At 40.3% G+C, this 21,436-nt stretch overlaps 1 protein-coding gene across 3 annotated transcripts in view; it reads left to right on the top strand.

The window, feature by feature from the left end:
* Nucleotides 1-21,436, top strand: part of LRP2 (LDL receptor related protein 2) — a 178,666-nt gene that overhangs the window by 110,517 nt on the left and 46,713 nt on the right. For all 3 annotated transcript variants that reach the window (XM_075829407.1, XM_075829406.1, XM_075829405.1), the window contains 13 exons: nucleotides 626-839; nucleotides 2,185-2,424; nucleotides 2,898-3,086; nucleotides 3,366-4,283; nucleotides 5,185-5,350; nucleotides 5,511-5,669; nucleotides 6,628-6,917; nucleotides 6,998-7,201; nucleotides 9,919-10,161; nucleotides 12,577-12,702; nucleotides 14,401-14,520; nucleotides 16,235-16,366; nucleotides 18,503-18,704. In XM_075829407.1, coding sequence (XP_075685522.1) covers nucleotides 626-839; nucleotides 2,185-2,424; nucleotides 2,898-3,086; nucleotides 3,366-4,283; nucleotides 5,185-5,350; nucleotides 5,511-5,669; nucleotides 6,628-6,917; nucleotides 6,998-7,201; nucleotides 9,919-10,161; nucleotides 12,577-12,702; nucleotides 14,401-14,520; nucleotides 16,235-16,366; nucleotides 18,503-18,704 — 3,203 coding nt within the window. The remainder of the gene's footprint in view (nucleotides 1-625; nucleotides 840-2,184; nucleotides 2,425-2,897; nucleotides 3,087-3,365; nucleotides 4,284-5,184; nucleotides 5,351-5,510; nucleotides 5,670-6,627; nucleotides 6,918-6,997; nucleotides 7,202-9,918; nucleotides 10,162-12,576; nucleotides 12,703-14,400; nucleotides 14,521-16,234; nucleotides 16,367-18,502; nucleotides 18,705-21,436) is intronic.

Genomic DNA, 21,436 nt, shown 5'->3' with positions numbered 1-21,436 from the left:
TCCCTATATAACAATCCACCAGTAATTGTGAGTCATGAAATTATTTAATTAATTAATTCCCCCAATCCCCTACATGTGATCTAATAAAGAGTAGGAAGCTGCTTTTAAGGTGAGAGTGGGCCTCCTAATGTTCTGGGAGCCTATGCAACTGCATGGGTTGCACATATTTTATGTCCGCCCTTGAGCCTGTGACTCTCCAGCTGTTGTGAAACTACAATTCCTAGCATACACTGACATATTTCAGCTGTCAGGGCCTGCTGGGAGTTTTGGTTTTGAAATTGCTAATGATCCACAGGTTGGAGACCACTGCACTAAGGTATCCAAAAAAACATAAAGCTTCAGACTGGTCATTTGTGCTGAACGTAAAACGTTAGGTTAATTTGGTCAATGATAAGGTTAGATTTCCTTGTCATTGACAGCATTTAAAAAATTGTTTCCATCATCAAAGAATAAAAGTTACACTTCTTTTTTATGCACCAATTACAGAACATTCATTAATATATGTCCATAAATATTTCCATGATGCTATTGTGATACTGATCTGATACTGTCTGGCCCATGATTTGTTTAATTGAGACTTGCACTATATGTAACCATTGTAATGAGTCTAGAATTGTCGTTGTAGATTGAAAGAGGAAATGTGGATGGAACAAATAGAATTACTGTAGTGCAGCATCTCTCACACCCCTGGGGTATTACAGTCCATGAGAACTACCTGTACTATACTGACCGTGACTATGAAGCCATTGAGCGCGTGGATAAGTCTACAGGATCTAACAGAGTGGTCATGCGAGACAATGTCTCAGGCCTTAAGTGTCTACGTGTCCACTACAGAGACAGTAAGTACCTTTATACAATAACAGTAGGTCATTTTCGAATGTTTTAAATCCTTCTCAGTGCCCTGCTGTTTGCAATAATACAATGACGAAGGGACCAATGTGTCCCTAAAAGCTTTCTTTTGTATTTTTTTTTTCTTGTTAGTTTTGTTTAATATATATTCTTTTGCTAAATATCGCTTGTACATTCTGATAATACAATAACCTGTCATCAATAGCTATTGGTCTATCACCAATAGCAAGTAGTCTGTACCTCATTTTAAGACTACAGGCTGCCATAGACAGCAGCCTGTAACCTGCTGACTGATATATACAGCAATGGCAAAGAATTTGGCAGTGGAAATCCTTTGCAGACAGTTTGTCCATTGGTTTCCACACCTTTTTAGTTATCTTCGTGCAGATGTTGCGGAAAACTCCGCTGAGGACCATAGGTTGCGGAGCGAAATTTTCAGTCTGCAACATGCACTGTCTGTTGCGGAGAAGAAGCGGAATTTCACTACGTATTTCAGCCTTTGCAATGCAAAAGCTGAAATCTGTTTCAAGTCCGCTGTGTTTTCTGCAACGTCTGAATTACCTGTCAAATATGCAAATGTTGGTGCAGATTCGTTGCGTAATTGCCCCAAATCTGCACCAACATTTGCAGCGGAAAAATTCTGCCACGTCTGAACGTGCCCTTACTCAAATAAATGACAATAAAGTACTCCAAACCAATAATAATAAAACCATTGCTGCCCCTCTTTAAATCACGACATGCCGTGTACCCCCTAGACTAAACATACATCAGGTTGAGAACCTACAAATGGTATAACACTCACTTAGCTGTAGGCTACTTGTTCAGAAAGTAATGCTTAAAAAACTGAAGCAAAGGCTCTATTCACAACACGTTTGGCCATTCAGTTGGCAGTATATGTCTAAATTTTAAAAAAAAAAGTATCGAGAGGCATACTTTATAGCAGCCATAGACTTCTATAAGGCAGTCAATAAGTCCTGCCAAAATGGTGCACAAAGTGGAGCTAAGGGGCTGTCTACATCTTCGTTAGGAACCTCCGTCACAGATTCCGTTGTTTTTTCTACACTAATAGGTCCGTCAAAATGATGGAAACCATGTCGGAGACCCAACGGAATCCATTAAAGTCAATAGGTTCCCTCAGGCGCCGATGGTTTCCGTCATGCAACGGATCCCGAGCTTCTGGTATTATAGTTGTTCTGCTCCTATGATGGAGCAGAGCAACAGAAACCTTAACGCATATGTGAACCAGGCCTTACCTAGCCTTCCATTGTTTATCAAAAGATTGAAACAAAAAGGTTTAGCCTTTGATAACAAATAAACTGTTTATCTTCTTTACAGAAGTGTCTGGTTCTTCTAATGGATGCAGCAATAACCCTGATGCTTGCCAGCAGCTGTGTTTGCCTAAGCCCAGTGGACGGTTCTCTTGTGCGTGTGCTACAGGATTCAGCCTGAGCGCTGATAACATAACCTGCACGCCATATAACTCCTTTATTGTGGTATCTATGCTGTCAGCAATCAAAGGATTCAGCTTAGAATCTGCGGATCATTCTGAAGCTATGGTACCAATGGCTGGAAGAGGTAGGTGGTCTTTCTTTAACACTAGTACTAATACAGGGTTCAAGGTTTTGCATTACAATTTTCAGAATGCAACATATTTATGGGGGTGCTATTAGACAAGACCAACCTTGACTAATCTGGAGCAAATATTATTATAGCACAGCTAATTTTGTTAGTCCTATTTTTGGAGTTAAGAAAACATGCAATAGGTATATCTATAGTGCTACATAGAACAACGGATAACATGATCTTGACGAGTCATGCCAAGTGGCAAGCACAGCTTTGCTACCTTTGACAAATTGATTTGGAATTATGAACTGGAGGCCTCTTTCATATAAAGAGTATCTTGTCTTCAAACAATATCCGTGTCTTACAAGTCATCCCTTCCTTGTGTTGGAACGTAACTGTTGCCCTATTCGCCTCCCCTATTAAAATACCCTTGAGCCTTTGCATGGATGAGGATACATTTACTGATTTTGTAAATTTTTTTGTAGGTCGTAATGCTCTTCATGTAGATGTTCACATGCAGTCTGGTTTCATATATTGGTGTGACTTCAGCAGCACTGTGTCTGGATACAATGCAATCCGCCGTGTAAAACCCAATGGCTCCTATTTTAGAAATGTTGTAACTAGTGGTATTGGGAGGAACGGCATTCGAGGGATCGCTGTTGACTGGGTTGCAGGTACGTTAAACTGAAGTAATTTTTTTTTGGGGATCATAATTAATTTCCTATCGACCAAATATGTTAAACCCTTCAAACCCTTTGCAGAAAATTATTAGATTTTCCGTATGAAACTGGAATATCAGACACAGTAATAGACACAAATGTACAAGTAATAATAGTGACCCTGCTTTAGAATTTAGAAAATTGAAATACAAATTAAAAAAACAGCCCTAATCTCTAGATTATGAATTTCTAGTGTGTGGTTTCACAGTTTACCTTATTATCTATTTTCTTTAGGAAATCTCTACTTCACCAATGCTTTCCTTACCGAAACCTTCATTGAAATAGTTCGTCTGAACACTACATACCGTCGAGTCCTAATGAAAACTTCAGTGGATATGCCCAGGCATATTGTGGTGGACCCTAAGAATAGATACCTCTTTTGGGCAGATTATGGACAAAATCCTAAAATTGAACGGGCCTTTTTGGATTGCACCAACAGAACAGTTCTGGTGTCTGAGGGAATTGTTACACCGAGAGGATTAGCTATGGATCACAATACTGGCTATGTTTATTGGGTAGATGACTCTTTGGATATGATTGCAAGAGTTAGATCAGAAGGTGGTGAAACCGAAATAGTAAGATATGGCAACCGCTACCCAACGCCTTATGGGATTACTGTATTTGAGAACACAATTATTTGGGTAGACCGGAACTTGAAAAAGGTATTTCAAGCCAGCAAGGAACCTGGAAACACTGAGCAACCAGCTGTCCTCCGGGATAATATTGATCTTTTAAGGGACGTTACTGTATTCGACAAACGTTTTCAGCCAATTTCCTCACCGGAAATCAACAACAATCCATGTTTGGTGAATAATGGAGGGTGTGCACACTTTTGCTTTGCTTTACCTGGGACACAGACACGAAAGTGTGGTTGTGCCTTTGGGGCAATTGGGAGTGATGGAACAAGATGTATCATCTCCACAGATGACTACTTGATATATGCCCTGGAAGGCTCCATTAATAGTTTGCCCTTGGACCCAGAGAACCACAGTCCTCCTTTCCCCAGGGTCAATGTTCCGAGGACAGCAGTGGCTCTGGATTATGACAGCTTGGATAACAGAATTTACTACACCCGAACTGCAGGAGCTGGACGGAGCGAAATTCGCTACTTCAGTCTTTCAGCGTTAAATCAACACACTACGGTGGCTTCAGGTAGGGCAAAAAGGAAGAAAATGAAGAGAACATTGCTGCTTTCTTCCAAAACAGCACAGTCTACAGGTTGCGCCTGGTATTGCTCCTTAGCTCTATTGAATTGAATGGAACTGAGCTGCAATACCCGACACAACTCATGGACAGATGTGACACTGTTTGTGGAAGAAAGCAGTCATGTTTTTCTAATTCTGTACAACCCCTTTAATATAGTGCATTATAATGTTTTTTTTTTGCATTGGTAATGTTGCATTGGTTCAGATATTTACTGGTAGAAATATTTTTCTTGGACCATGATCACTATTTTAACCTCGTAACTATCATTTCACAGTATAAGCTGGGGTGTATTTCAGTTCAAAAGCTTTAACTTGTAAATATAAAAGATTTAAAAAGATAAAGAATTCTAAATTAGATCTTTAAGAGGGGATTTATGAATGTTTTACCCAGAAAATGGATGCTAGTCTCCCATTATGGAACGGAAAACGGGTCAGTCATATTATATATATTTATAATTCTGCAGGTTACGTAGCTGAAATCTCCTAGCATTTATTGGTGGTTCAATGACTGCAGAGAGTTTGCTTTGTGTAGTCATTCTGCCAGGCACTGTACAGTAATCGGATGTAGGAGGAATTACTCTACAACTGAATAATAGGAGCTCAGCAAAGCTGTAAGGGGTGTGCCTGTCAACATTCTTGTTGACTGTTTCTAGCTACAACCAGCAGAACTTTGATTATACTTTAACACAGTTTGGTATGGCCAACTGGTCTATAATACAGATTGCAACTTAGGATCGGTACTGCAAGTACAAGGTTGTTATATCGATTTATTGGCTTTGTATAATACCCAGCTATTGATATTGGAATGATTTTGGTTGGTTTCTCATGTTTTCTGAATAATCTTTTAGATTTGGGAGCTCCAGATGGAATAGCCTTTGACTGGATCCATAAAAGGGTTTATTACAGTGATTACCTAAACCAGACCATAACCTCAATGGCGCTGGATGGATCTAATCGTACTGTGATTGCTCGTGTATCCCGGCCCAGAGCTATCATGTTGGATCCATGCAGAGGGTAGGACCTATTCTTTATTCACATGTTTGAGAAAGATACAGTTATCCCTCATATTCACCATAGTCTATAGTATAGTATATATTTTGTACTTTATATATTGAACATGTACTATGTCTCTTTTTTTAATTGTTAAACATTGTTCTCCTGTTCTGTATGTTAGGTACATGTACTGGACAGATTGGGGCACCAATGCCAAGATAGAAAGAGCGACACTAGGAGGCAACTTCCGTACAGCAATTGTGAACACTAGCTTAGTATGGCCAAATGGACTTACCCTTGACTATGAAGAAGAGCGAATCTATTGGGCTGATGCAAGTTTGTATGTACTACAACCTTTGTCTTTTAATGAAAGGATTGTAAAAATGTAAATGGGGCTATTTCTGAGCATTTCTTTCTACTCCATATTGAAAATCATATAACACACTAAGTTGTTGTCTCAGATGAAAAAACAAAGGTCAGTTTTTTTTTTTTTTTACAGAATACACGCCATTCATGCTTATGTCTGGTATTGCAACTCCGCTCCAAATGGGGCTGAGCTGCAATACCAGACACAGCCCATGATCAAGAGTGGCGCTGTTTTTGGGGAAAAAAGCAGACCGTTCTTTACTAATCTCAGATAACTTATTTAATAAAACATTACTGCATAGTTATGGGTGTTCCTGTTGTGCTTAGTTTACGTTGTAGAGATGGAAAAACAAGCAGAAACATCTCTTCTCAAATGTTTGAACCAGATAAGTTGGGGAGAGTGACATTTTTATGTGATGTCAAATCAAATTTGACTCCTGGTGATCTATTAAGGGTGTGTTCATCATCGTCGTCGTCATCATCATTCATCATTATCATCGTCGTTGTCATCGTCATTATTATCAACACTGCTTAGCCCACATTAACTAACAGTAGCATAGCTCAAGCCAGTCTAAGTAAGTGGGATAGTTGGAGTAATCTCTGCCAAATTATTAAAAGGCACGTGCCTCCTAATAAATCTAATGCATTTTGAACTGTCTTGACATTCAGAAAATCAAATGCCCACCTGGTATGAGCAGGTGTAGATTTGCACACAAAATTTGCGCCATTTTCTTAAATTTTTCCTAATACATAGGGCCTAAAGTGCATCTTATTGGAGACAATGCCCACTTTTATAATCACTTTCCAAATTTTTTATGTAAATTTCACACACATCAGCATTTGCTAATTTTTTGGGTGCAGTTTATGCCAAAAACTGGTGTTACATTTTTCTTGAAGCTTAAGTTAAATTTGTGTATTTCTTTTCCTAACAGGCAGAAGATAGAGCGCTGCTCTTTAACTGGTGTAAACCGAGAGGTAGTGGTTAGTACAGCTATATATCCATTTGCTATGACCCTGTATGACCAACACATTTATTGGACTGACTGGAACACAAAGAGCATATACCGAGCCAATAAACATGATGGTTCAGATCAAATCGTAATCATCCAGAACCTTCCACAGCGCCCAATGGATATTCATGTCTTGTCTAAAACGAAACAACAGCAGTGTGCCAGCCCCTGCGATCAGTTCAATGGAGGCTGCAGTCACATCTGTGCACCAGGTAAAATGCATTATGTGAATGTAGAAGGTTTATGTTTTCTTTTGGAAATAGTTGCATGGTAACATTGTCTGAATCTTAAGGTCCAAATGGAGCAGAATGTCAGTGTCCTTCAACTGGGAGCTGGTATTTGGCAAACAACAACAAGGATTGTATTGTAGACAATTCCACAAGGTGCCAGAGCGGGCAGTTTACATGTCTCAATGGCCGGTGCATACCAGAGAGATGGAAGTGTGACAATGACAATGACTGCCGGGACGGTAGCGATGAACTAGAACGTGTATGTGGTGAGTCAAATCCGTTAAATACAGGTTGTATTTTTTTTACTATGTGTTTTGAAATAAATGCATTGGATGAACCAGAATTACTTCTTCCGGATTCAGAACGTTTGTTCCCAAATTTCCCAACCTTATTTTTTTATTGGATCTATCAAGACTGGATAAATGATGTGAGATAATAAGTATAATTCTTGGCAATAATTATTTAAAAGCACATAATTAAAGGAGTTGTACGAGATTAGATAACAGGGTCTGTTCCTAAAAACAGTGGCCCACTTGCCCATAGGTTGCATATGGTTACAGCCCAGACCATTCACCTGAATAGGGCTAATCTGCAATATCAGACTTAGCCCATGGACAAGAGTGGCGCTCTTTCTACTCTTTACCAGGGTTCTCCTGCCGAGAATTTTGTATCTAATAGAAAGGATCATTTTTATTGCATACAACATTTTTAAGCCTCAAATAAAGGCGTTCAAAATTAAGTGATCTCGGGAAAGGGGCTTATCACTCCTTATTGACACTTTCAGCCACGCAAAGTCTTAAGGCCCTTTTACACCGGCCGACACTCGGCCGGTGCAGCGAGCGCAAATCAACGAGACATCGTTGATCTGTGCTCGCTTGCTCCTGTCACACCGAGCTATCGATAGGGACGAGCAGTCGTTACTCTGATCGCTTTTCCCCATACATTATTATCATGTTGGCAAGGCATCTCCCTGTTCACACAGGGGGATGCGCTGCCGACAACGATAATCTTTTACTTTTTTAAAACGATCCGATCAGCAGATGATCGAGCGTTTGCTCATTCATCTGCTGATCGTTCCCCTGTTTACACAGGGCAATTATTGTCATAGAGCGTTATATTAAGGCTCGTCTGCACGATAATCGTTCTGTGTAAAACCCCCTTTACTCTCCAGCCACTCTTACTGTAAACCATTGACTGACTGACTGTTTTATTGTCCTACCCCTGGATGATTTAACCATCAAACACAGTCAAGGAAATTCTCATGTTTGCGCCTCCTATTATTGATAGGCAAATAAACAATGACAGGATCTGTATTGGACTAACCAATTAAAGTACAATATATCCTCTAGAGCAACAGTGGGCAACCCACTACAATATGGAGTCCCAGATGTGGTCCTTGACTTCATTTAAGGACTGTGCATGGCATACTTCACATTCGATATCTCTATTCCTGCCCGATAAATTACAGACCCGTGCCCCAACGAAACAGCGCAGCCACAAAGTCTTCTAGAAAAGAAGCAAGTACCCAAAACAGCTCAGTCATATGCCCCTCAGAAACAGCTCAGTCACATGCTTCCCAGAAATAGCTTAGTCACATGCCCATCTCCCCTGATGTATAGCACTCACCACCCACATGGGCACAGCTATAGGGCGTGCAGAGGTAGCAGTTGCACCCGTGCCCTGGTACCTGAGAGAACCCAGAGTACCCTCTGCCACATAAGAAGTCATCACTAGTATAAATGGCACAAAGATTTACAGATTTTTCATTGGGGCCCAGGAGCTTCAAGTTATGCCTCTGACCACCCGGCTCCTGTCTCCTCTTTTCTGGTCTAGCAATGAGCAGGACGCAGCTTCCCTGTGTGATGATACCACCTGCTGTCCACATTAACTATGTCTCCTCTAAAACTCTGAAAGTACTCAGCAGAACAGGGCACCCCTATGGCCACTGGGTTCTATGCCTGGCATAGAAACCTGTTGGCACAGGTAAGGCACCTGCAGACTGCCAGTTGACCACCACTGCTTTAAAGAAAAATAAGCCTAAATTAGCTTTTGTAGCTTGCGTTGTACAAGAAAAACATATGAAAATGTATTTACCCATGATCTGACATCAACGAATGTTATGTGCATGAAAAATATTATTTTTAAAGTGTATGAGTACTTTAAAAAAACTTTTGACATGTCCTAGTTACACGCAGAAGTTTTTATCGGTGGGGGTCTGAGCACTGAAACCCCCTCTAATCACCAAAACGAAGCGGCAGAAGCACTCCGGTGAATGCTGAGCCGCTTTGTTTCTGAAGTGCGTCGCACAGACTCATAGACTTTCTATTGAGCCCGTACACTGCTCGCTCAGCTTTCCGAGGAAAGCCGAGCAGAGCCGATCAGAAATGAAGCGCCTCCTTGCCCACCTGAGCACTTCTGCAGCTCCGTTTTAGCAATCGGAGGGGGTCTCAGTTCTCGAAACCCCACCGATCAAAACTTCTGACATGTCACTATGTCATGTCAAAAGTTTTATGAAAGTACAGGTACACTTTACATTTTTTCTGATTCCTTTTTGACTGTCCAATGCAAACTTTTCCCAAGACCTCATACTTTGAATAGTAAAGATTATGAAACATATTAAACTGCAAAAGTAATAGTAATAATAATAAAAAATAATCTTCAATATAACTAACTACAGTACCAGAGCTACCCTCTTAACTGACAGCCAATGGGCAATCCCCTACACTGTGTGCTTCAATAAGTCAATGAGTTCCCTTCTCCATCTTGAATTTTTTATCTGGCAATGCATCTACCACTACCATAGACCTCTCCATGCATCTTGTTCCAAACATTACTAACAGCCATGATTATTTTATCCAACATGCAGTCCGTTTTGCAGCAGTGTTTGCTCTAGCAGGTACAGTATGGAATAAGAATGACATAGCCAGTTAGATGCACAATCCTATATCTATTCAGTTCACTTACTACAATGTTATTTTGGCAGCTTTTCATACCTGCTCACCGACAGCATTCACCTGTGGCAATGGGAAATGTGTGCCCTATCACTACCGCTGCGACCACTACAACGATTGTGGAGATAATAGTGATGAGGCCGGATGTCTGTTCAGAACCTGTGACCCAAACATTGAATTTGCCTGTAATAATGGCAGGTGTATTTCCCGCTCGTATGTTTGCAATGGAGTCAACAATTGCTATGACAATGGCACATCTGATGAGAGAAATTGCCGTAAGTTATCCATAGTCTCTACAGTGCAATGGAAGCTCATTTAATATTATATTATATGCTATTATATAGTCTAGAGATTTCGAATTTATAATAATTGCCTAATTTTCTTAGCAAAGCTCAGAAAACGGTCCTGAGGCTGAAGCTAGACACCTTCTCTAGTGATTGGGTACAGGACAGGCGCAATCATATCACAGTGTAGGAATACATTGTATCTGTAAGGGTATGTGCACACGTAGTGACCAAAAACGTCTGAAAATACGGAGCTGTTTTCAAGGGATAACAGCCCCAGATTTTCAGACGTTTTTTGAGCAACTCGCGTTCCTCGCTGCGTTTTCGCAGCGTTTTTTACGCCCGTTTTTGGAGCTGTTTTCATTGGAGTCTATGAGAAAACGGCTCCAAAAACGTCCAAAGAAGTGTCCTGCATATAATGTATATAAGTGTCCTGCACTTCTTTGACGAAGCAGTCATTTTACGCATCGTCGTTTGACAGCTGTCAAACGACGACGCGTAAATGACAGGTCGTCGGCACAGTACGTCGGCAAACCCATTCAAATGAAAGATGTTTGCCGACGTATTGTAGCCTTATTTTCAGGCGTAAATCGAGGCATAATACGCCTCGTTTACGCCTGGAAATAGGTCGTGTAAACCCAGCCTAAAGCTCCATAGTACGCAATATGGTACATTCCCATATTACAGCGATTTTCTCCCCTATGAGCAATGCTTTTAGGGGAGAATACCTCCACAATTCTGCATCTGAGGCATACGAAAGTACAGTTTAGCCCCATAGACTGCTATGGGTGCTGTATTATGCTTAAAGGGAACCTGTCAATCAGAATTTCACCTATTAAACCAGCAATACCTGGTGGTAGTGGGTTAAAAATAATTTCTATATAACCTATAATTGTCTTAGTCGGCTCTGTAGCTTTAGTATTCAGTTTTTTAGTTCCCCCACATCGTATGCTAATGAGCATAAAAGAGTCAAATCTTTGTTTGAAAAGAGACAAATCTTCATTCCTCGAGTCTTTCCGAGTTTACCCCGCCTCCTTACTTTTGATTGACAGCTCCTCGCCTTCCCCCAGCACACAAAATCCTGTGCTTGTGCATTGATGTTCTCTTCTCGTGTGTGTGCACAAAGGGACACCGCGTTATAACGATAAAAGGCGCAAAATGTTTGCAGACCGTTATTTACAGTCGGAGGAGGAGTTTAGGAGCGGGGATAACGGTAATGAACTTTTGATAGCAGCGGCCAGTGAGGGATATGTAAAGTTCAATAGGTGAAATGCTGGTGACAGGTTCCCTTTAACTTACTGCTTGTATGGAACGGTAATACACCGGTGTGCAAAAGGTCTTCTGGTATGTTCACAGAGAGTTTTGTAAGGCCCTATTCACACAGAGTTTTTTAGATGCCAATTTTGAACTGCCAGCGTTGTTTTAACACTTTTTTTCTGCGTTTTTTTGCCTGCGGCCATTAAACCTATTGCAAGGATCGTGGGCAAAAAAAAGCTCAAACTGCCTCCCATTGATTTCAATGTGAGGTCAGCGGCGGAAACTGCTCAAAGAAAGACCATGCCGCTTTATTTCCCCAAGAGCAGCCAAAAGCCGCCTGGGAGAAAACCGTCTCTGCCTTCCATTGAAATTAATGGGGAGCAGTTTGGGTCATGTTTTGGCGCTGATTCCGACGTGCCAAAACCCTCTGTAAACTGAACCTTATGCTGATTTTGCAGCATTTTACGCTTCAGAATTAGCTGCAGAAAAAAAACGAATCTGCCTCTCATTGATTTCAATGGGAATCAGAGAAGGTTTTTTTTTTCAGTTTAAGATATTTTCAGTTCTCTGAAAAAAAGCCTCCTTCTCTATCTTAGGGCGGATTCCGCTCTTAAACCTCCCATTTAAATCAATTGGAGGCAGAATAAAACAGCGCCCTGCGGCTCAATGCAGATTTTGACGCTGGCCGATTTTACAGGTGAAGTTTCCCAACCAAAAAAATAATCCTCAAAAATCTGCCTCAAAAAACGCTCCAGAAACGCTTTAAAAACTGCCTGCATCCTGAAGGAAATTTGTAGGCGGATTTTTTTCTGCTGCTTAACCAAAAACTCTGTGTGAACATACCCTTGCTGTAATCAGTTAAGGTCAGTTCACACAGAGTGTTTTGGAGCTGATTTTGACGCATAAACTGCTCCTCAGCACCAATTAAGTAAATTTTCAGTTTTAACACGTTTTACTAAAAACAAATAATATAGCAGCGTAAGATGCTAAGGAGCAACCGATTCTAGAAAAAAGAAGGCCCTTTTTATCTCACCAACTCCGTTAAGGATAAGGAATGAATGAAGCTTTTCTAATAAATAGTGGGGGAAGGGACGTAGATCATTCTGGTTGTTTAAACATTTTCAGCACTTTTCTCGTTCTCTTTTAAAGCGGATCGCACATGTCAACCGGGGTACACCAAATGTCAGAGCACCAACATTTGCATTCCTCGTACTTATCTTTGTGATGGAGATAATGACTGTGGAGATATGAGCGATGAAAGCCCCACTCATTGTGGTAAGAATTTTAGTGTTTAATCAGATTACTAATGACTGCCCCGAACAACTGAGCCTTGGAGTTCGGGAAAATAAGAAAACCTTTCTTCACGGCAGTAATGCAGACGGTAGTCTTGATGTTACTGGCGCTCGGTGATTTACAGAACATTCTGGAACTTCAATGACAAGTTGGATAATTGTTCAGGAAAGCTTTTACAATCCCAATAAATAGGAGACATGCCAGTCATGTATACATTCTCCTAAACATATCAGAATGGTATAAATGCAACATAAAAAATATTTACTGGATCCTGTATACTTGTTACATATAGTGAAAGATATAGTATAAGCATTACATTATTTACATTAAATTGGTCGTCCCAGCAGGACAGCCCCCGTCCATATGCCCTATTAGAGTAGAACGCCCAGGACTCCCCTCTATAAGCCAAAGCGGAGGGGAGAGCCACTAACAAGCAGTGGCTTTCACTTTGGTGGACTCGGCCCATTCATGTATTACACTTGCCCCAGAAAAATCATCTATTTGCCATCTTGGAAGCGGAATCCTCGGCAATACGTTTTTCGCCACATCGGCTCTCATATTTAAGGGGTTCTCTGTGCTGTAACAACCCATTTAAATAGCAGACATCATATAGTTGAATGATATTTCACACTCAAATGACAAGCATGAAGCTCAGATTATCATTTAAAGACCACACAATGTAGCTCAACACAATGTCCTTGTGTTAACACAGAACTGCAAATACACAGGACAGGAAGTGTTGTCATGTGGACTTTAACTTCAAACAAATATATTTTCACACAGAGATAGTGACTACCACACAGTTAATAGCAGTGCATATAATGCTTCTAGTAGTTTCCTTTAATAAAGAGTTTTCAAGTGAATAGCTAGAAGGCAGTATATTCTTTATTATATTTGATGAACTAATAACCATATGTGGAAGCACAATACACCAGAGAGTTTAAAGGCTATGTACACCTTTGAAAACGTGTTTTTTATTTTAATAAAAATGTGTATCAGTGTGTTTGGTGCAACTTTCTAATTAGTTTTTATTAAAAATTATTTTTACTTTTTGAGATACAGCTGCTTTGTTTTCTGCATACAGAGCAGCTGTATCTTGCGCTGAGACCTGAATCTGTCAGGTCTACGCACTGACGGGTTCAGTGTCAGTGGGTCCTGCGTGCCACCTGTTATTGATCACATCTAAGTTATGAACTTAGATGTGATCGGTAACCGCTCGATCCTGCGTGATCCGCTGACACTGAACCCGTCAGTCCTGCTGACCTGAAGAATTCAGGTGTCAGCGCAAGATACAGCTGCTCTATATACAGAATACGAAGCAGCTGTATCTCGAAAAAAATATTTTTAATAAAAAGTAATTAAAAAATTGCACCAAACACACTAATAAATATTTTTATTAAAAAAACAAAAACTTTTTCAAAGGTGTAAATAGCCTTTAACTGACATTTAACTTATTAATCAATTATGTAATTTGCTGTAAATACATCATAAATATATGTGATCAAACATACAATAAAAAAAAAAATATATATTTTGTCTTCAGCTATGAGCAGAGCAATGTATCAGCCGAAGCATTTCTAAACTTATATCATGCAGTACAGTTCTATAACGGAGCCCTAAATATCTGCTTAACTAGAATTATTGTATAAAATATTATACGCTGAATGAATTTTATTGCAGCAACCCTAACGTGTACAGAAAGTGAATTCCGCTGTGCCTCTGGACGTTGCCTTCCTGGTCACTGGTACTGCGATCAGGGCGTGGATTGTGCCGATGGTTCAGATGAACCAGCATCATGTGGTAAGGGTTACGGAAAAGTAGGCCCAATTTTAACATTACCAGCTATGATAGCAGATCTTTAGCTGTTCCCATGAAAAATAATTAAGATAACAATAGTCAATAGAAAGATATCTGTCCTAAAGATTCCTATACAGAACTAAGCCAAACCTGTTGATCTCGGCAGGATTGGCTGATGTTTAAAGTGTATGGGGCCAGCAGGCAGTCCCCCAACGGCAGATGATGGGTAAAAAATGATTTGCCATGTTGGATTTCATCATGCCCGATCCTTTATTCCGACGGGAGATATGGAGGTATCTAACAGCGGCTTATTCCCTTCTCTCCATTGAAATAAACATGCCCAAATGGCCTAAATGAGTCGGGAGTTGTTTATGGGGGAGTCGGGAGAAATAACTTTTTGCCGAATGAGCACTCTGCCAATCATTATTTAATGTGTATGGCCACCTTAATTGCGCCATTAACATGCATGGTTGTCCCAGCTTTAGAAACATATAATTTTATTAGAACAGGGTGATAGGAGGCTGACAGACGCTTCTGGCACCACTTATCTATCTGGAAAAAGCAGAATTAGACAGGAAAAAAATCCAATCTGTTGGAACCTTGCTTCCTTAGTAATAGTAGACAAGGAATTGTCTATCATCAGACTGTGGTTTGTTGGTGGATGCAGCTAAGGTCAATGGGATCTGCTGATCCCAGCTATAATTATTCTTTTGACATCTTGTAAATACAAGGGATTAAATTAGTGCAAAATGCATACGTTTTGCTGTGAAGCAATCAAGGCATGAAATGTGGGTAAATATTATGCCCATCTTTGAACAAGATATTCATCTATTATATTTTATCTAGTACTGATCCTGAGTTATAGCCCATATTATCGTATTAAGCTGCAGTTCTGCTAGTTGTAACTGGAAACAGTCGTTAAGATTGTCGTCAAACACATTCCTATACATGGCAATATGGTGACTTCTTAGCTAAATTATAATGCAGTGGAAGAATTTTTTTTTCTACATAGAATTACTGTCCAGAGCCTGGTGTAAAGACAACACTTCCCAGAAAGCAAGTTCTGAGCCAGCAGGGGATCCTCAAAGATGTTAGCTCTGAAACGTGTAGAATTATGAATGCAGCTCTGGAATATAATATAGACAGTAATGTAATAAATTTACAAAGTTGCTCAAATTTTAATGTAAATTATATTTATATGTGTTCGAAGTTGAACTATAAAATCTATTGTATCTGTTAGTGAGCGCCTGTAGCTAAATAAATCCTCGACTTTCACATGACTTTAATATTGCATTTGACGCCAGATTCTTTGCATCAGAGAACAGAACAGTGATACATGTATGTGCACGTATGTATATATATATATATATATATATATATATATATGCGCTTGAGAAAGATCCCAATGTGGGATTGAAACGTTGCACCAGCTTGATGTTGTCTGACTAAACCACAGTTTTATACTTTGAACTTGGAGTGCTGCAAGATCTTCATGTATATATACAGGTTCAGGGAGAAGCAGAATGTAGGTAAAATGATTAGTGTCCGCTCTTCTCCAGGAGCTTCTCCAGGAGCTGAGATATTTTTGTACCTTTTGTTGTTTTACATTCTGCAATGAACCCCTTGTGCCAAGAATACCTTTGTATCGAGATAAAGACTTGTAAGAGATTTCCTGATTTTATCTATGAACAATCACCAATTGTACCATTGATTCCAGTTTCCCATGTGAGGACATGCTCAAGTGACCAGTTCAGGTGTGATGATGCTCGTTGTATCCCAGCATCATGGGTCTGCGATGGTGATAATGACTGTGGCGACATGAGTGATGAGGACCAGAGACACAACTGTGGTAAGGCTTTTGGTGCAGAAATACTTTTTTGAGCAAACAGTTTTAATTTGTCCTGCACATTTTTTGGACAGCAATTTATTACACAATATAGTGCATTGTACACAAAACAGTGTATATAGTATATATCGCTTAAAAAGCATTTCCCCTAAAATAAAAAATCTTACCAGTTAATATAAATCATTAACGGATATCTGTCACCAGACAGACCCTGCTAAAAAACAGCATCTGCATGTGCTTATTGGGGACATGTCACCTCTCCTAACCTGTTAGCTTTAGTAAATACTTGCATTCCCCATAATATAACAATTTTGGAGCATCTTTACTTAGAACTTTGCATTGTGCGATTCCTCTGTTATTCCTCCTAGAAATTTATGAATACATTGACAAATGGGTGTTACCAGTGGGGGATGTGTCCCTACACAGACTGACAATGTCCAATCAGTGCTCACAGTGCCAGGCTCCATAGGAACACGACCCATTTGACAATTGGGTAAATAAATTGACAACTGGGTATTACTATTTACCTTGTTAATAGGGCGTGTCCCTACACAGACTCAGTCTTTAACCACTGATTGGACATTGTCAGCTTATGAAAGGGACACACCCCAACTGGTAATTTATTCACAAATTTCTAGGAACAATAACAGAAGAATGGCACTTTGCAGAGTTCTAGGAAAAGATGCTCCAGAATTGTTATTTCATGGTGAATACAAGTATTTAATAAAACAGACATGTCAGGAAAGGTGACAGGTTCTCTTTAAGCCTTATTGGCTGAGAGGCATCACGTGATTTTAGTTGCGACTCCTTTTTGCACTCAAGTGCCATGCGTGCGCTGCATCAGGTCAAGATGCACCATAATTATCATATATTTTTAACAGTGCCCTGGATGTGAATCTGGTCCGATGTTACACAGGTGCCATAGCACATTACCGTAAGCATCTTGAAGATGCTGTTTAAAAATCTGTGACAGAATCACTATAAGTTATCCACTTCTGTGAATTTAAATGCTTCTTAGGCTCTCATCTGAATTTGAGGTTCTATTAGGAGCCTCCACCGCAGATCCGGTGAAAAATGCTGCACTATTTTGTCCGAGACAATGATGGACACCTTGACAAAAACACGACGGAACCCATTAAAGTCATTGGGTGCCATCAGGCGCTGTTGGTGTCCGTCTTACGACCGTCAAGCCTTAGTTATATATGTATCTGGGAAAGCTGTAACCTATATCACTTTCAGTATTCTCATAGTTTAATGTCCTATTATAATTTTATTCTACTGTGGGCTCATTAATAAAAAGTTATAGGATGACTGAAGTGCTGCTTTATAGGGATTTCCATTCAGCACAACTCCTGACCATATAGCCTATTAAGGACAAGCTGCAGGAAATGGGGTTATCCTAGGCATCGTCTGATTTCAGGCATTTTGTGTTCAAAATAAATAAATTAAAGGATCACTCCAGACACAAATGACGCACTGTGTTATGCGTAGTGCGGGCCTCAGGGGCGGGGCATAACTCAGGGATTCAAACATCACCCAAGAGAGAAATCATGCACCTACCCCTCAGGACCTGCACTCGGCATGACACGGTGTATCAGTTTCACCTGGAGTGTTCCTTGTAACTTTTTTCACAGACTAGGAATATTACAAAGAATTCAGACAACACTCTCCCTCTTTTTCGACCAAAAAATTGGGTCCATATTTACAGGTAGCTTACCACATTTCCGCCCATAATATCCAATAAGTAAAGAACAATGTATGAATGTGTGTGTCGCCATATGTGCACATGAAAGGTTATATACCCGAAACGTTGCTCCGATTACACACCAGCGGTATTCTGTGACATGGATATCTAATAAAAACACTTGAAGTATATCACCTGATTGGAGTTCTGTCCCGTTTCTTTACTTATTATTGACTAGGAATCTCAGTCAGAGAAGTATCAGGCACTTGTTTTTGTAATCCAGTCATATCTCTAAATTATGCAATACATTTAATACATAAAATACCTACATACAATGTGCATTGATAATGGGTTCACTTTACAAAAATACCTCAGTTTGGAAAATGAGTCAAACATATGTATTCAGGCCTTCTGTACGAGGTTTAGAAATAAATTTATCTCTTTATTCCTGTCAGATAACCACAGCTGTGCCCCAACAGAGTTCACCTGTATTAACAACAGACCCCCAGAAAGAAGGTGTATTTCACAAAACTGGGTTTGTGATGGGGATTCAGATTGCTCTGATGCCTTTGATGAACATCAGAATTGTACAAGACGGTCTTGCACGAGTACAGAGTTCACTTGTAGTAACGGCCTCTGTATCCGGAATAGCTTCAGGTATGTTAAAACATGATTTGTGATTTGAAAAGAATGTGTATGTATCTCAGGCTTTACAATGATATAGCTACATTTACCTGTTACCATCCCGTGTCTTTCTTTTCATGCATTTTGTTCCAGACTGCCAGCTACGCTGATCTCTATTGAAACCCAAGTATGAGGAGAAGCTAGTTACTAGTTTCAACCTGTTTACTAACCTAGTTTAAAAAAATCCCAGTAACCTTCCTGGTCATAAATCTCTGGTCTCTGTGACTCGTTCTCGAATGCCAACTCAACATTTGTACACGGATATCAGGTCGTCTTTCATACTATATGAGAAGTGGAGGGCTCTACCGGGGAAACTTGAAAGAGGGTTGGGAAGTACAAAACCTATGGGTGACCAGGTGACAGGGAAATTAGCATGAGAGCTAATATGGCTGACAATGGTAGCTATTTTACATACCAGAAATTTTAGACCAGAATAGCCTAGAGCCCAATTGCTCAGCTTACAAAATAATGGCTGTACAAAGATTCTGCAAATAAAGAGCACAGACAATTTTTCATTTTTTACTATGGGAAATCAAAAGTGTACCTACCATAGATGAAGGCCATGCCACTGCCATGGGGCCCATGGTGAGAGAAGGAATGGCACTAAACTGTTCCTACTGTTTCTCTTCACACCGTCATTGAAAAAATGGGAACATTATAAGTCTCCCATAAAAAGTAGTGAGCCCCCTCTACTGTTAGATGCAGGCAAACAAACTTTTGTCATTTAAGAAGTGGCGGCAAATTGCTAGGATGTTAAATCACTTCCTCACCAGAGGGTGTCTGACTGTCGGGACCCCCACGATCCTCAGAATGACGGAGCAGCAGCTCATTCACAGATTTTCTCTAGACAGTGGGTGGCTAGGAGTGCTGCTGTGTAGGAGAAATGCCAAAGGGACCACTGTCCCTTCATTTTTGGGATCAGTGTGGGCTCCAGTGGTTGGATCCCCATGATTAGAGTATTATGGCATATCCTAGCAATATGCCATAACATGCTATGATGGGAATACCCCTCTAACTCTATTTTCGCATGAAGGGTAGCAGAGGATTTGGAGAACCGTGTAATAAAAAGGAGGCTGCAGAATTTTAAATAACTATACATAAACACTCATATATATATATATATATATATATATATATATATATATATATATATATACACTTGTCTTTTTCTTCCTTTTGGGCGTGAAGGCCTTCATACGTTTTTCTTTGGGGCCATATGATCATTATGTACACCCCTTTCGGCAATCTTTAATAATTTTGACGCTAAAAAACATGGCTAAAAGTTGTTACAGTGAAGGAAATAAGTATTTGATCCCTTGCTGATTTGTACGTTTGCCCACTGTCAAAGTCATGAACAGTCTAGAATTTTTAGGCTAGGTTAATTTTACCAGTGAGAGATAGATTATATAAAAAAAAAACAACAGAAAATCGCATAGTCAAAATGATATATATTTATTTGCATTGTGCACAGAGAAATAAGTATTTGATCCCCTACCAACCATTAAGAGTTCAGCCTCCTCCAGACCAGTTACACGCTCCAAATCAACTTGGTGCCTGCATTAAAGACATCTATCTTACATGGTCACCTGTATAAAAGACTCCTGTCCACAGACTCAATTAATCAGTCTGACTCCAACCTCTACGACATGGGCAAGACCAAAGAGCTTTCTAAGGATGTCAGGGACAAGATCATAGACCTGCACAAGGCTGGAATGGGCTACAAAACCATAAGTAAGACGCTGGGTGAGAAGGAGACAACTGTTGGTGCAATAGTAAGAAAATGGAAGACATACAAAATGACTGTCAATCGACATCGATCTGGGGCTCCATGCAAAATCTCACCGCGTGGGGTATCCTTGATCCTGAGGAAGGTGACAGCTCAGCCGAAAACTACACGGGGGAAACTTGTTAATGATCTCAAGGTAGCTGGGACCACAGTCACCAAGAAAACCATTGGTAACACATTACGCCGTAATGGATTAAAATCCTGCAGTGCCCGCAAGGTCCCCCTGCTCAAGAAGGCACATGTACAGGCCCGTCTGAAGTTTGCAAATGAACATCTGGATGATTCTGAGAGTGATTGGGAGAAGGTGCTGTGGTCAGATGAGACTAAAATTGAGCTCTTTGGCATTAACTCAACTTGCCGTGTTTGGAGGAAGAGAAATGCTGCCTATGACCCAAAGAACACCGTCCCCACTGTCAAGCATGGAGGTGGAAACATTATGTTTTGGGGGTGTTTCTCTGCTAAGGGCACAGGACTACTTCACCGCATCAATGGGAGAATGGATGGAGCCATGTACCGTCAAATCCTGAGTGACAACCTCCTTCCCTCCACCAGGACATTAAAAATGGCTCGTGGCTGGGTCTTCCAGCACGACAATGACCCAAAACATACAGCCAAGGCAACAAAGGAGTGGCTCAAAAAGAAGCACATTAAGGTCATGGAGTGGCCTAGCAAGTCTCCAGACCTTAATCCCATCGAAAACTGAAGATCCGAGTTGCCAAGCGACAGCCTCGAAATCGTAATGATTTACAGATGATCTGCAGAGAGGAGTGGGCCAAAATTAAATCTAACATGTGTGCAAACCTCATCATCAACTACAAAAAACGTCTGACTGCTGTGCTTGCCAACAAAGGTTTTGCCACCAAGTATTAAGTCTTGTTTGCCAAAGGCATCAAATACTTATTTCTCTGTGCACCATGCA

The sequence above is a fragment of the Rhinoderma darwinii genome, chromosome 6 (assembly GCF_050947455.1).
Source record: "Rhinoderma darwinii isolate aRhiDar2 chromosome 6, aRhiDar2.hap1, whole genome shotgun sequence".
Classification (NCBI taxonomy): domain Eukaryota; kingdom Metazoa; phylum Chordata; class Amphibia; order Anura; family Rhinodermatidae; genus Rhinoderma; species Rhinoderma darwinii.
The sequence above is the reverse complement of the archived record's forward strand: the minus strand, read 5'-3'. Positions and strand labels throughout refer to the sequence as shown.